Source organism: Microcaecilia unicolor, chromosome 4 (genome assembly GCF_901765095.1).
Source record: "Microcaecilia unicolor chromosome 4, aMicUni1.1, whole genome shotgun sequence".
Taxonomy (NCBI): domain Eukaryota; kingdom Metazoa; phylum Chordata; class Amphibia; order Gymnophiona; family Siphonopidae; genus Microcaecilia; species Microcaecilia unicolor.
The window spans coordinates 21,022,474-21,038,682 of NC_044034.1; the positions used below are offsets into that span (position 1 = coordinate 21,022,474).

The 16,209-nt window shown below is 43.5% G+C and overlaps 1 protein-coding gene across 2 annotated transcripts in view; it reads right to left on the minus strand.

The window, feature by feature from the left end:
• PLEKHB1 (pleckstrin homology domain containing B1) overlaps nucleotides 1-16,209 on the minus strand; it is a 158,281-nt gene that overhangs the window by 19,400 nt on the left and 122,672 nt on the right. For both annotated transcript variants that reach the window (XM_030199326.1, XM_030199325.1), the window contains 2 exons: nucleotides 15,919-16,021; nucleotides 10,988-11,027 (listed from right to left, as the gene is read on the minus strand). In XM_030199326.1, the coding sequence (XP_030055186.1) occupies nucleotides 10,988-11,027; nucleotides 15,919-16,021 (143 nt within the window). The remainder of the gene's footprint in view (nucleotides 1-10,987; nucleotides 11,028-15,918; nucleotides 16,022-16,209) is intronic.

Below are 16,209 nucleotides of genomic sequence, written 5' to 3' on the forward strand. Positions count from 1 at the left end.
CTGTGGGGTGTGCTTGCTCTGGCTCACCAGGTACACTAAAGCACTGCCATTATTTCCACAAGTGCTGTTATGCAGTGTTTTCTTTATCCAATGGCACTCAATGGTGCAAAATTCTGACAATGGAAATGTGAGGGGGAAGGAACAATGTAGCCTTAAAGCCAGAGCTAAGGGTCACGTTTTAAGTTTATTTAAAATTTCATATACCATCCATGAGTGTACTACTGGGCAGTTTACAGAATAAATAAAATGTTTTATATATGTATGTAAAAAAAATAAGAAATCTGTCAAAAGACAAAGGAAATCCATCATATATAGTTAAGAGAAAGCAAAGACAACAGCACAGGCTTGTATTTTGTTGCCCAGCCCCACCCACGCAACAAAATAAACTGCTGGATTATACAACCAGTGAGTAACATTTAGAGAAAAGGTACATCTTAAGGAAGGGTGTGCGCTGGGCCCTTTTTTTTTTACCGCGTCCTGGAAAATGGATGTGCGGCAAAATGAAAACCAGTGCATGTCCATTTTTGGCACGAGAACTTACCGCCACCCACTGACTTAGTGGTAAGGTCTCATGTGCTACCCGGGCGGTAAGCATGCAATGCGTGCCCACTGGCATTTACTACTGTGTGTTTTCGGCGCGCACAAAATTCAGAATTATCACCTGGGGCATGCGGTAGCCAGGCGGTAATGCCGATTTGTAATAGGGCCCTAAGAATTCAGTCTAGCTCTCCTGTCTTCCAGTCCTTCTTACAATAGAAAATGTCCTCTCAGAAGACATGCTGGTAGCAGTAATGCACAGGATTCTCCATGCAAGTTTTACCACTTTTGGCCAGCACTTTTGCTTGTTTTTACAAAATATCAAAACATCGTCATCTGCATCACTTGAACATAAATAACTGTTCAATTCATTAACAACAGACTCCACTATTCACCGTCCTCCATTGAGAAAAATGGCCATTTAATCCTACCCTCTGTTTTCTGTCCAATAACCAATTCCTAATCCACAACAGAAAATTGCCTGCCTCCTATCCCATGACTCTAATTTTCTCAGGAGTCTCTCATGAAAAGCTTTCTGAAAATTAAATACACTACATCAGCTCACCTTTATCGACATGTTTATTCAGGGCTGGTGTTAGACACTCAGGAGCCCAGGGCAGAAACCGAGGAGGGAATCCAAAAGCTATCCTTCAGCTTATGCCTCCTTTAGCTTGAGGGCAAGTTTGGGGCCCTGTTTGACACCCTCTAATGCCAGCCCCGAGTTTACGCCATCAAAGAAACAAAGAAAAATTGGTGAGGCAAGACTTTCCTTGGCTGAATCCATGCTGACTCTGTCCCATTAAACCATGTTTGTCTACGTGTTCTGTAATTTTATTCTTTACAATAGTTTCCACTATTTTCCCCAGCACTGAAGTAAAGCTTATTGGGCCGTAATTTCCCGGATCACCCCAGAACCCTCCTTAAAAATCAGCAATACATTGGACACCCTCCAATTTTCAGGTACTATGGAAGATTTTAATGACAGTATCATTAACAGCAGATCAACAGTTTAATATTTGAGTTCTTTCAGTACCCCTAGGGTGCATGACATTCAGTCCAGGTGGTTTACTACTCTTGGTCAATTTGGCTCAGTACGTCTTCCAGGTACAATGAGATTTCTTACAGTTCCTCCACGTCGTTACCCTTGAAAACTATTTCTGATACAGGTAGGTCTCTTACATCTTCTTCCGTAAAGACCGAAGCAAATACTTTATTCAGTCTATCCGCAATGGTCTTGTTCTCCATGAGTACTCCTTTTGCTCCTTCATGATCTAATGCAGGGGCGTAGCCAGACACCCAATTTTGGGTGGGCCTGGGTCCTAGATGGGTGGGCAGAAGAACTCCGCCCTGTCCCACAAGTGATTTGGTCTCTCCCTCTCTCGCCTGCATGCCATATGGTCTCTCAAACATCCCTCTCCCCCCCATACCTTTTAAATAGCAGATTTTCACTGGCAGCAAGCAGCAAATAATACACACTGCTCATGTTGGCTCCACAGCCTTCCCTCTGATGCAACTTCCTGTTTTCGCATAGGAGGGAATACATCAGAGGGAAGGCTGGTATGCAGGAAGAAATTCTAAATGCAAAAACTACCACTCAATACAAAATTACAATAGTGTGTGGGGAAAAGCCTCAAAGAGCTACCAGATCAAATATCAATTTGTCGGAGCTAAAACAGACCAACTGGTCTTCTCTTCATCATAGGCAAAAACCCCTTTTAAGCAGCCCTAGAAAGATTTTTCCTGGGACCGCAGTAAATTTTCTGAGTTTTTTATTTTTTTGAAGATAAGAATTTTTTTAGAGAAAAAGCATGTTAATTTCTATAACATACTTAAATATAATGAAATGCACTTAGCTTTATTGCTTGGTATTCAGTATTACTACTGTTTCATGCTGCGCTGTTCCCTGTTGGGTTACCCTGAGCCGACGTTGGCCAGCGTTTCGCTGCTTCTTCAAGGTCTCGGGTAATTATTGGAACTCGTTACACAGCATTTCAGACAAATGCTGTGTAACGAGTTCCAATAATTACCCGAGACCTTGAAGAAGCAGCGAAACGCTGGCCAACGTCGGCTCAGGGTAACCCAACAGGGAACAGCGCAGCATGAAACAGTAGTAATACTGAATACCAAGCAATAAAGCTAAGTGCATTGCATTATATTTAAGTATGTTATAGAAATTAACATGCTTTTTCTCTAAAAAATTCTTATCTTCAAAAAAATAAAAAACTCAGAAAATTTACTGCGGTCCCAGGAAAAATCTTTCTAGGGCTGCTTAAAAGGGGTTTTTGCCTATGATGAAGAGAAGACCAGTTGGTCTGTTTTAGCTCCGACAGATTGATATTTGATCTGGGAGCTCTTTGAGGCTTTTCCCCACACACTATTGTAATTTTGTATTGAGTGGTAGTTTTTGCATTTAGAATTTGTTCTTATCTCTACACCACCAAATATATTTGTTTGGTATGCAGGAAGGACAGGAATTTTCGGCTGGTGGGGCTTCAGAATCCCTGCCAGACACTTCATAGGTGTGCTGATACTGGGTGGGCCTGAGCCCAAGGTAGGCGGGCCTCCCCTTGGCTACGCCACTGATCTAATGGTCCCATGGAGTCCCTCACAAGATTTCTGCTTCTGATGTAACTGAAAAAGTTATTATTGTGAATTTTTGCCTCTGTGGCAAATTTATCTTAATATCCTCATTTAGCTTTCTTATCAATGCTTTGCATCTAACTTGCCAGTGATTATGCTGCATCTTATTTTCTTCATTCAGTTCCTTTTTCCATTCTTTGAAGGATGTTCTTTTGGCTCTAATAGCCTCTTTCACTTCACCTTTTAATCATGCTGGCTGTCATTTGCTCATCTTTCCACCTTTGTTAATACGTGGAATACATAAGGTCTGGGCTTCAAAGATGGTATTTTTAAACAACATTCATGCCGGATTTAAATTCTTAACCTTTGCAGCTGACCCTTTTAGCTTCTTTTTAACCATTTTCCTCATTTTTTCATAGTCACCCTTTTGAAAATTAAATGCTGCTACAGTTGTGATTTCACTCGATATTAGCTCAAATTTTATCATGTTATCATCACTGTTTCCCAGCAGACCCAACACTATTACCTCACGTACAATGCCCTACATTCCAATAAGGACTAGATGTAAAATAGCTCTCTTTCTTGTCGGTTCCTGGACCAGTTGCTCCAAGAAACAGGAATTTTACCTCACTAGCACTTCCTGATGTAACATTTATCCAGTCAATATTGAGGTAACTGAAATCACCCATTATTATATTGCAACCCAATAAGCCAGCTTTCCTAATTTCTGTAAACATTTGTTTCTGTCCTGGCGGACGGCAGTACACTCCTACCAGTATGTTCCTTCCCTTCACACATGAAATTTCTATCCATAAGGATTCCATGCTGCTATCTGTTTCATGGAGAATGTTTATTTAGTTTGACTCAATTCCCTCTTTAACATATAGCGCAAACCCCCCTCCAATTTGATCCACTCTATCTTGTGATATAATTTGTACCATTAACACAATGTTCTATTGACTGTCCTCCTTCTACCTGGTCTCTGAGATGCCTATTATATCTACCTCCTCATTTAGGGGCCCTTTTACAAAGGCATCAGAGGACTAATGCGCAGGTTGTGTGCACCAAATTCGCACTGCTGTCAGGCTAGTGCGTGCACTTGGCGGTAGTTCTGAGTTTGGTGTGTGCCGAATCCCGCAGTAGAAAATAACTTTCTATCACGAAGGGCATTCCCAGCGGTAATTGACAGTTGGAGCGCACTGCACGGTTACTGAATGGAAAACATGTGAGCCCTTACCGCTAAGTCAACGGGTGGCGTTAAGGGCTCAGGCCGTAAATAGGCACTCAGTAGTTTTAATTTTGCCACACATCCATTTCCCGGCCCATAAAAAAAACTTTTTTTCCAGATGCAGTAAGGAAATGGCCCAGCATGTCCAAAACACACACCCACATTACCACAGGCCACTTTTTACTGCGCCTTTGTAAAAGGACCCCTATGTGCTATATACTCTTACTGTAACTCTCCCATCTTACTTTTTAGGTTTCTAGCAGTTGTATACAGACACTTCCAATTGTATTTTATCCTTGCATCTACAAGCTGGTTAGAAGTTGGCAGGGATAATTTGCATCTTTTATTCTGCTCTCTCCTTAAACACTCCTGATTTTCTTTTACCATTGCTGCAACCTCTCTATTGGGATTCCCTGAATGTCCTGTTTCAATAGTATCCTTCATGAATACTCCACACTGAACCATGCGTTCCTGGGTGACTGTCGGTTTCCCCCCATTGTAGTTTAAAGGCTGCTCTATCTCCTTTTAAATGTTAGTGCCAGCAGCTTGATTCCATCCTGGTTAAGGTAGAGTCCATCTTTTCAGAATAGGCTCCCCCTTTCCCAGAATGTTGACTAGTTCCTATCAAATTTAAATCCTTTATGCCTACACCCACGCACTGAGACCAGAACTCTGCCTGCCTTTTGGGTCCTGAGTGTGGAGCAGGGAGCATTTCCGAAAATGTTACCCTGGAGGATCTGGATTTCAGCTTTCTACTGAAGAGCCTAAATTTGGCTTCCAGAACCTCTTTCCCATGTTTCCCTAAGTCATCGGTACCTACATGTACCAATACAGCTCTCTTCTCCCCAGTAATATCTAAAGTCCTATTTAGGTGATGTGTGAGGACCGCTGCCTTTGCACTAGGCAGGCAAGTGACCAGGTGATCCTCATGTCAAACAGCCACCCAGCTATCTACATTCCCTCCTGGGCACAAACTGCTAGAGACACATCCTTGGGGTGAGAGCATATTGCATCCCCTGGTGGGCAGGTCCTGGTTATAGGATTACTTCCTACTTCACCAGGGTGAAGCTTTACTTTTAGGAGGCCTCCCTCTTCCAAGGCAGCATAGGGGTTGCCACACTGGAGGTGGGATTTCTCTATATCATCACTGTAGGTCTCTTCTATTTACCTCTCTGTCTCCCTCAGCTCTTCCAGGTCTGCTACTCTAGCCTCAAGAGAATGGACTGAATCTCTGAGAGCTAGGAGCTCTTTGCATTGAGCACATAAGTATAACCTCTCACCAACTGGGAGATAATCATATATATGACACAGTGCAAAAGACTGGATAGCACCCCTTTCGCTGATGGACTGCTTGCTGTCTGCATCTTAGTATTATTGAGTTGTTTAATTAATTAAAACTTGTTAATGTACTAGGGATATTAGAATATATAAAGAGCTTTTATATGGTATATTTTGGGATGTATTCAGTGTTTGCTTCTCAGAAAGTAATAAAATGTAATTAAAACTCTGTCATGAAAACCCCCCTCTTGTTATCCTAATTAGAATAACTGGCTATAAATCATTACAGATATGAGACTCCTTCCCAGCTATCTCATTGCCAGATGATTTCCAATACCCATATCCTCCTACTTCTCCTTCAGGAAGGCCTTGAAGACTTATCTGTTTGACAAATAGTTATGTTAACAGTTTCAGACCACCCGTGTAACTGATTTCTTCCTATTATCATTCCTTGAGATGTCATTTCACTCTATATGAAGAGCTTCACTTTCCTTATTGTAAACCACTATGAAATCTTCTATGGAAAACTAGTAAGAGAGGCCCGTTTCTGGGAGAGATGAAATGGGCGCTAGCAAGGTTGTGGGGCCGGGGGAGATGGGGTTTGCAGCCTGTAGAGGCATGTTCAGCGACCCAGCTGTCCCCGAAGCACCCTGCAGGCACGGGGAGATAGCGTTTGGAGCCTCGCGAGCGGACGTCAGCGAGCTAGTTGTCCCCCAACCCCCCCCCCCGGTCGTCAGCGAGGCAGCTGTCCCCGAACCCCCCTCGAGGCACCTGCGAACTCTGTGATGGTGTTTCAGTCGGGATCGCGTGTTACTTTCGTGCAGTGTGGTCCGGCGCAGATATTTCCTCCAGTGTGGTCCGCTCTCGTCGTCATGATGTTCTGACGCGAGGGCGGGGCATACAGCGGTTCAGAGTTCAGACTTCCGATTTGCAGGCATGGGCAAACAGGATATTTCTGGCGCCTCACTGTTCCGGTTTAGAGGGGCTTTTGAGGCTTCATTTAGAACTTTGGGGTTGCAAATTATGTCCGGAAGGGGCGTGGCTGAGGGCGGGTCCTGAGTGACAGTGAGTGGTGCATGAGTGAGAGTGAGTGTTCCTGGCAGCCTAGCCTTCAGTGTTTCCCTCCCACAGAGTGAACTTCAGAATGTTCCAGGTGAGAATTATTATATAGGATAGGTAGTATATAAGACTCTAGTAGAACAGAATAGAATAAGGGAAAGTAGCAAAATCTCTTCTAGGCAAGTATTACTGCATCTTTCCTGCAGTTTCCAGGATTGGATGTACCTCCAACAGCCTCACTTTCTATGATATTGAAGCCGATGCTTGGAAAACAGTAGTCAAAATCTTCCTAGATCCTTTCTTCTATCTCCTCCTCAAAAACCACCAATGCTAGAGTGGTATGGGAAACAAGATGAGAGATGATGTCCTCTTGTCACTTGGTAGCAGTAACTTGAGACCTTAGAAATTGATATGATCCTCCAGACTTTCTCAAGGGTGAGTAGCCCTCTTTGCAGGAATGCTTGTTAGACTGAACAGACTCATCCTATGTCTTCCTGCTCTCAGCATCATGCATCAACAGGGACTGATATTTTTTTTTTTTATCTTCACTCAAAGCTTTGCCTTGGTGTCTCTGAAGAACACTTTGTTTCTTGAAATGGAGAAAAACTTGAACAGGGGTTCTCAACGTAGTCCTCACAACACACCTAGCGAGTCAGGTTTTCAGAATATCCCCAATGAATATGAATGAGTTAGATTTGCATGCACAGCCTTTATTATATACAAATCTAGCGCATGTGTATTAATTGGGGATTTCTTGTAAACCTGACTCGCTAGGTGTGTACCAAGGACTGGGTTGAGAATCATTGATGTAGAGGATTCTTTATATCCTCAGCTCTCTGCTGGTGCTTATCACTGAGGTAATGTTTTTTTGATGCTGGTGCACCAGTAGCATTTTGTGTAGTTTTAGAGCCTTTCAAGTTTGTGTCAATGAACAGAAGACCCTTTCGGAATGCTTTTGTCTGTTATCTCATCTTTTGAGATGCGCTGCACCTATGTAAATAATGCTAAATAATGTAAATCATATATACGTCATGAGAGTTGGCTACATCCAGTGTACATCTTGAAGCTGCTTGGTTTCTCTTCCTTCTCTGCTAGGTATCTGCTGAAAACTAGCTGCAGCAAAATGGCTCAAATTTGAAAATAGAAAAAGACCAAGTGACGTACCATTATGAGTACAAGAATGCAGCAGTGAAAAAAAAAAAGAGTCAAAACAAGGAAGGGAAGTAAAACTACAGGTAGACTACCACAAAAAAGTGTTCAATGTTAGACGTACCGTTATAGAAGCTGATGACAAAAACACATGGGCGGATGATCAGAAGTCCTGTGGTGTTCCAAACAGTGCTCTAAAAATAGCGCCGAAACAGCGCAGGGCTATAATGCCTCTATGATCAAAGCTAATAGCATGCAAATTTATGTGTGCTATTAGCTCTGATCATACGGGTACTTCTCTGATCATAGGGGTACTTCTGCGGGAGGACTGTGCTCGGGCATGCACCCAAGGCACAATCCTCCCACAGAAGTTGTTTGACAGGTCTGGGCTGTCAAAAACCTGGATCTGTCAAACAGCAGAAGAAATTTGACAGATCCTGTCAAACCTCAACCCCCCCCCCCCCCAAAACACAAGACCTGGACTTCCAGGCCCCTCCCCCCAAAGCACAAAAGCCCTGGTGGTCCAGTGGGACTGCTAGCTTTCCCCCCACATTGCACAAAAATGCCCTGGTGGTTCAGTGGGACCACTATCTATCTCCCCCCCCCCCCCACCCCTGGCGGCCTACCTCTCTGTAGTGGTGGTAGTAGTTGGAGGAAGGAGGGACTAGCACTCCCTCCGTCATCTTCGGGGGCCTTCCCAAAATGGTGGCGTCCCGCCCTGACTGGTGTATCCTGGGATATGCTGGGCGGCGCTTAACTTCCGGGAGAAAATCCTGGACCTGTCAAACCTCTTCAGTGTGTCTCCCTCATTCCTCCTTTGCTAGCAAACCCCAACGCCAGCTCCGAGATGGAATAAGGTTTGCAGTGGTAGAAGAACCCTTGTTTGGCACGCTGCCTGCTGATCATGAGGGATGAATGTGGGAGACCACTGGTTGCATGCATTTGCATGCAATTAGTGTTCAGAGCCGGCAAGCGCATTATTACATGCGCTCACCGGCTCTGATCATCGGGCGGGAGCAAACAGAGATGCTAGTATGGTGCTATTGCCCTCTAGCGCCGTGTTTGCTTCTGATCATTGGCCCAACAGTTGGTGAGCTGGAAAAGAAGTGCTGCATAAATGTCATGACGCAGGACATCTCACATACATTTAGTAGAACATGGTAGAACGTTCTAGTAGCCCTAGCCTGAGCAGGAGTCCATTTGATTACATCATCCATCTGTGAGGACTGCTATCCTGCTTGTCCTCAGAGAATATATAGAACATTCACTCTCTCATTGAGTAATATTAACAATGGGACCAATATTTAAAAAAAAAAATGTATCCTCCTAAATGTGTGCCTATTTTCAGCCAAATTTAGGAATCGTGGGTGTCAATATACAAAGCAATTTATTCAGCCAGAAACGGCTCCTAGCTGGTTACAGTGCCTGTTTGAGGACGTGTGAGGAGTTATGAGATGAACTGCTATCCCTCACGGAGGAAAAAAGAACTGAGAGGCGCAGTAACGCTGCGGGCGGGAAGGCACTTTGCGCATGCATGTTGGAGTGCTACTCGCGCTTCAGAAAGCTGTTGCAATTTTTGCTTGGTATAATTCCGACCCGGGTGGTGCAGATCGTCTACCCACTTGTGAGCACTTAACTGTCCAGGTTAACCACTTGAATAAGTCTGCATAAAAATCAGTCCTATCTTTATGCGGTAACCCATAGCCAGTTAAGTGCTGAATATTGCATTTAACCAGCTATGTGTTAGCTGGCTCTGGAAATTCAGTGCCGGTGCCTGGACATAGCCCACCACTGAATTTCTGGGTTTAATGCGCGAGGTGGTTAGCAAAACGTTGATTGCCGCCAGCTGAATATCAGGCCCTAAGTTTTCAGCTGAGAGTTCATTTTAATACAGGAGCTTAAAAGTTATGCTTATACATTTAGGCCAACCATTTATTTGCCTAGATTTATAAGCCTAGTGCTGCTAAGCTCTTAAAAGTTTTTTTCCTGTCATAAATTTTTCTACTCATAAATTCAGGAGTTTCATGAAATTTTCCTCCTGATATTCAACAAAAACGGAAGAACAGAGTCCCTCGCTCGGTACAAAAGCAGCAAACACAGCAAAGGTGACAACAAAGAAGAGAAGCGCTCCACTATTCACCCAGCCGCTTATTACCTGGATATTCAGTGACTGTTCCTAAATTAGGCCGTAGACATTGCTGAGTCAAATTCAGCCTGTAATGGTCTGCACCTGTAAAACCTCTGACCTGGCTGAATATCGGGAGGAGCAGCAAACACAGCGAAGGTGACAACAAAGAAGAGAAGTAGACTAGATGATGTCAATGAATAACTTTAATAAAAACATCCACAGACTCGGAGATTTGACACAATGCCCTACCTCGGGAGTCATAAAAAGGGATGAATTCACAAACTCTACTTCTCAAACCTCCTGTGGTAATCTAATGTACATTAAAGCAAACCAAAATAACGCACTAGTGGTTGTCTCAAAGGTGACTCCTGAGGCAGGCGCTTGTGGCCGAAACACGATTCATGTCAAGTCTGTGGATGTTTTTATTAAAGTTGAAGTTATTCATTGAAATCATCTAGTCTTCTTCTCTTCTTTGTTGTCACCTTCGCTGTGTTTGCTGCTCCTCCCGATATTCAGCCAGGTCAGAGGTTTTACAGGTGCAGACCATTACAAGCTGAATTTGACTCAGCAATGTCTACGGCCTAATTTAGGCACCGTCACTGAATATCCAGGTAATAAGCGGCTGGGTGAATAGTGGAGTACCACTGTCAGTGGACTGAAAATAGCTCACAGTTCCGCCCCTGGACCGTTCCAGCACTAACTGGATAGTGCCATGGTGACCTGCATGAGTACTTAGTGGCGCTATCTGGGTAAGTGCTGCTGAATATCTGGGTTTGCCCGGGTTACCATGCTTTAATTGGGCAGGAGCCTCTTCTGCCCAGTTAAGTCACTTCAAAAGTGAGCCCTACTCAGTGCTAGTAAATTTTCAAAGAGGCCAATTACAATGCATAACTTACAAGGTTAGGAGCATAAATCCTTTCAATGTCAGGCCCAGTGTCTAGTGTGGCATGAAAAGGAAACAAAAAAATAATCTTTAAAGCATGAATTAACAAAGGAAATATAGATTGAATTTGCAATGAATTGCTCACCAGATTTGATTTTTGTTGCAGTAGTGCTGTCTTCCATGCACTAAGAAAAGAACATACCGGAAGAAACATCAACTTATAATATGGCTGAGAAAAAAAATCAGCATCTTAATTTATTTGGGTCTAGATCATGCTTTTTTCAGTTGCAGCTCAAGGTGAGCTACATTCAGGTACACTAGGCATTTCCCTGGAGGACTCACAATCTAATTTTGTACCTAAAGCAATGCAGGGTTAAATGATTTGTCCAAGGCTATAAGCAGCCACAAGGGATTTGAACCAGCTTTAATCGTTTTCAGTCTAACCAGACACACCCATGCCCCTCTCACATTAATGCCCTCTTTGCATTAGTACACGGGAGAAGGTAGGAACACTGTTTATAGAATATGGTGTAAGTCTGTTAGGCACACAACTGCAAATTAGCGGCAATTAGTTCTTAACACCAGTTACTGTTTATCATAAATTATTTGCCAATTTAATGCCAATTATATTACACACGAAACTGGACCTATTCTAAAACTGTGCACCAATAAAGTACTGACTAGCATGAAAATATGTCAAGTTTCATGGTGCACACTTTCATTATGGATGTTAACGGGGCAGAATTTGGGTGGAGTATGGGCACAGTCTGCACTTACGTGTGTAGATTATAGAATTCCTTAATTTACATATGTACTTGTGGACCATACAAGCTTATATTTACAGCAGCCCTGGAGCTGGTATAGGTGCTATGTTTACATGCGTCCTTTTGCGCCTATACTAGCTTTATAAAGTCAAGTAGGTGTGTACTTTGCTCACTTAAAATTAGTGTAAACTAGGCATGAAATGCACTTTTCTTAGGCACCACTTTATAAAATTATCCTCAATGTGGATGATTTCATAGAGTTTTTACTTGTAGAAAGGACCTTCTATAAAACTGTGCAGCAGCGCATGCCTATAAGAACACATGCCAACTAAACTGTGTGTACAGTACTTATATTCAGACATTCACGGGGACATAGTTTGGGCGAGTTTTTAAAATGCATGAGTACATGCTAAGATTACATGCATGCATTTACACCAGCTTTACATTGGTATTTGTGAGCTACACAGGCTGGTTCTGGTGTTTATTTTAGGTGGTTATGTTGCCTTTGTAAAACAGGCTCCTTTTTTGGACTTTCCATATAGATATTCTGTTAGAGAATTCCCCTGTCCCCCATGAGGCAATAAAAAATAGGGCACCATAACGCATGATGCATTTAATAAGTCTTGACATTATTATGTGCTCTAGTTTCAATGTAAACTGCTTTACTGAAATACATTTAAAAATGCTTAAAGAGTAATTATGCTTGTTTTTGATCCCAGAACATTTTGTAGCTACAAAAACTCTCCCAGGTGTACACAATCCGTGGATTCTATACATTGAGTCGTGATTTTCATGCAGAAATTGAAGCGTATTCTATAACAATATGCATAACTTAATTAGTTATCAAGCTAATCAGCGCTGATAATTGGATCTTAACAAGCAATCATCAGCACTAATGGGCATTAATTAGAATGTATGTATACCACCCGCTGAGCATATTCTGCAAAGCGGTACGTGTAAATTCTAATGCATGCTGTCAAAAAGGGGGCATGGCTATGGGTGTGGAATGGGTGGGTCGCAGGCATTCCGAAAAACTACGTGCAGAGTTATAGAATATATCAGCTCTGCACCTAATAGGCACCGGTACTTACAACAAGTTTTACTTGGCGTAAATGGCCGCACCTAGAGTTAGGTGCTGTCATGGCTGCTCGATGAATTTTACATAAAAGCATATTGTAAAATAATACAAAAACCTACCAAAGTCACTCAAGACCTACAGAGCAAATTTACCATTCCACAGCAGCACTAACTTCTAAAATTCAAAGAGAGATGAAATCTAGGAAAAGGCAGTACTGTAATCAATGAAGTTAGCCCAACACAATCAACACTTACTGGGAAAACTGAATAAGCCGGATTACTACAGATCCCCAAACAAACATTCAAAACTAACAGAAAACCCAAGAAGCGAGACTCTGCATGCAGTGCAACACAAAAGAAACAAAAAGAGATGTATTTCCTCCTGTACTATGCAAAATATAAACATGACAAATGTAAATTTCAAAAACTGGTATAATCCAAACACTAAATTATAAATAACATTATTTTCTTTACCTTTGTCTTCCCATTGTATTCTAACCGTGTTGCTCACAATTTCTGGTTTCTGCTTTCCTCTGTCTTAGAAACATAGAAACATGACGGCAGATAAGGGCCAAATGGCCCATCCAGCCTGTACATTCTCAGTAATCACTATCTCCTCCTTTTCGATCCAACGTGCCTATCCCATGCTTTCTTCAATTTAAACACAGTCCTCGTCTCCATGATCTCCACCAGGAGGCACGCGTCCAACACCCTTTCTGTGAAAAAGAATTTTCTCACAGTACTCCTGAACCTATAACCTTTTAACCATGGTTGACTACTCCTGCCTTTTCCCTCCTCAGGCTCCAGTCGCCCCTGTTCCATCTAACTTCCAGCAAGACCCCTAATTTTGTCTACCCCCAAAGTCCTCTTCCCATATGCAATACCCCCACCTCTCAGTCTTCCTCCTCTAGGCACACCACCTCACCTTTTTCCTCCTCTCCCCAGCTATCACTGTATCCCTCTCCCATGGCACACCCTACTACTACTACTAAACATTTCTAGAGCGCTACTAGGGTTACGCAGCGCTGTACAAATTAACGAATAAGGATGGTCCCTGCTCAGAAGAGCTTACAATCTAAAGGACGAAATGTCAAGTTGGGGTAGATGAGATTTCCTGAGAAGAGATGTAGTGATTAGGTGCCGAAGGCGACATTGAAGAGGTGGGCTTTGAGCAATGATTTGAAGATGGGTAGGGAGGGGGCCCGGCGTATGGGCTCAGGGAGTTTTCCAAGCATGGGGTGAGGCGAGGCAGAAAGGGCGAAGCCTAGAGTTGGCAGTGATGGAGAAGGGTACTGAAAGGAGGGATTTGTCTTGAGAGCGGAGGTTACGGGTAGGGACGTAAGGGGAGATGAGGGTAGAGAGGTAAGGAGGGGCTGCAGATCGAGTGCATTTGTAGGTGAGTAGAAGAAGTTTGAACTGTATTCGGTATCTGATCGGAAGCCAGTGAAGTGACTTGAGGAGAGGGGTGATATGAGTATATCGGTTAAGGCGGAAGATAAGACGTGCGGCAGAGTTCTGAATGGACTGAAGGGGGGATAGATGGCTAAGTGGGAGGCCGGTGAGGAGTAGGTTGCAGTAGTCAAGGCGAGAAGTAATGAGAGAGTGGATGAGAGTTCGGGTGGTGTGCTCGGAGAGGAAGGGGCGAATTTTGCTAATGTTATAGAGGAAGAAGCGACAGGTCTTGGCTATCTGCTGGATATGCGCAGAGAAGGAGAGGGAGGAGTCGAAGAAGGCACCGAGGTTGCGGGCAGATGAGACGGGGACGATGAGGGTGTTATCAACTGAGATCGAGAGTGAAGGGAGAGGAGAAGTGGGTTTGGGTGGGAAAACAATAAGTTCAGTCTTGGCCATGTTCAGTTTCAGGTGGCGGTTGGACATCCAGGCAGCAATGTCGGATAAGCAGGCCGATACCTTGGCCTGGGTTTCTGCAGTGATTTCTGGTGTGGAGAGATAAAGCTGGGTGTCGTCAGCATAAAGATGATAGTGGAAACCATGAGAAGAGACCAGGGAGCCTCAAGCTTGAACTCTCCTTGCACTAATCGCACACTCTCAGCTTTCTCTGCCCCCTCCCATCCCCATGGTACACTCTCAGCTTTCTCTAACCTCTTCTTTCTCCATCCCCCCAAATACCTATGGAACACTTTCAGTTCTCACTGCCCTCCCCCAAACCCCAGGGAACGATCTCACCTTGCTCTGTTCCTGCCTCTCCATAAGATACTTCACCTTTTTCTTCCCCCCTTCCCATGGCACACTGTCATCTTGCTCAGAAATTACAATGCAGAAACAAGTAAATACTTTTGTTCAATGTACTGCCTCCCAACATTACTAACCTTATTCCTCCCCCACCCCAGTATTCCCTAACATCCCATAACTCTACCCCCACTCAAATCCCCGCCTAACAAAACCGAGAACATACCCAGCCCAATTACATTCCCCCTATAATACTGTTCCTATAGCCCAAGCATAGGAAGAGCCTAATTCTTTTGACTCTCACTATATTCCTCTTTAAGACTATGCCATCTTTCACCCCATCCACCAATTTGCTCCATATTATCATTGTGATATAATTTGTACCCTGACATCACATTGTCCCATTGGTTATCCTCCTTCCATCAGGACTCTGAGATGCCAATCATCTACCTCATCATTCAGTGCTATACATCTTAACTCTTCCATCTTATTTTTTAGGCTTCTGGCATTTACATACCAGTGTTTGAAAATATGATTTTTTTTTGTTGGTATTTACAGCAGCTTAGCAGTTGACAGGAATAATTATGTTGAATCTTTTAACTCTGTCTTCTCTTTTCTTAAAGGCAGAACCCTGGGCCAGACAGCAGCTCTTTTTTAAAACACTGTTGGAAGGACATAAATTTGCTCCCATGGGTTGGTTTTGACTTGTGGGCCATGGTTTTCCCATTGCTGCCCGACCTTCTGCAATTCTACAAACCTAGTTGACTTCCAGCTCAACTCACTCCAGGTTTTTCACAACTAAGGATACACCATGTTTTTCTGAGCTCTGATACTATTTTTGCCCTTAGCACGTATCCCATTCAATCTGATGCCTCCTATTGCCTTCTACAAGCTGCATGACTATAATTTTTAGCTAATGTTAAGATTTTTAGAAAAACAAATTCTCAAAAAGGCAAATAAAAAGAACGTGGTTGGTAGGGCTGGAAAGGAATTATTCCTGCTTTATGGGTGCTCAGCAGCATCACTCCACATTGAAGGTACGTACATTGCATCATCTTCACTTTCTGCACATAGCATCACATCGAAGTTATTCCTCAGGAATATCGTTAGTAGACAGTCCCGGCTCTTTCCTTCAGGTGGTTGCACATCTGAAAGTGACAGCAAAGCACAGTGAGAGAAAAGCTGCTCAATGTGCACACTGTAGTCATCTTTGTGTCAGGGGCGTAGCCAGACTTTGGCGGGAGGGGGGTCCCGAGCCCGCGGTGAGGGGGCACATTTTAGCCCCCCCAACACCACTTTTGACCCCCCCCGTCCCCGTCGACCCCCCCTTCCACCG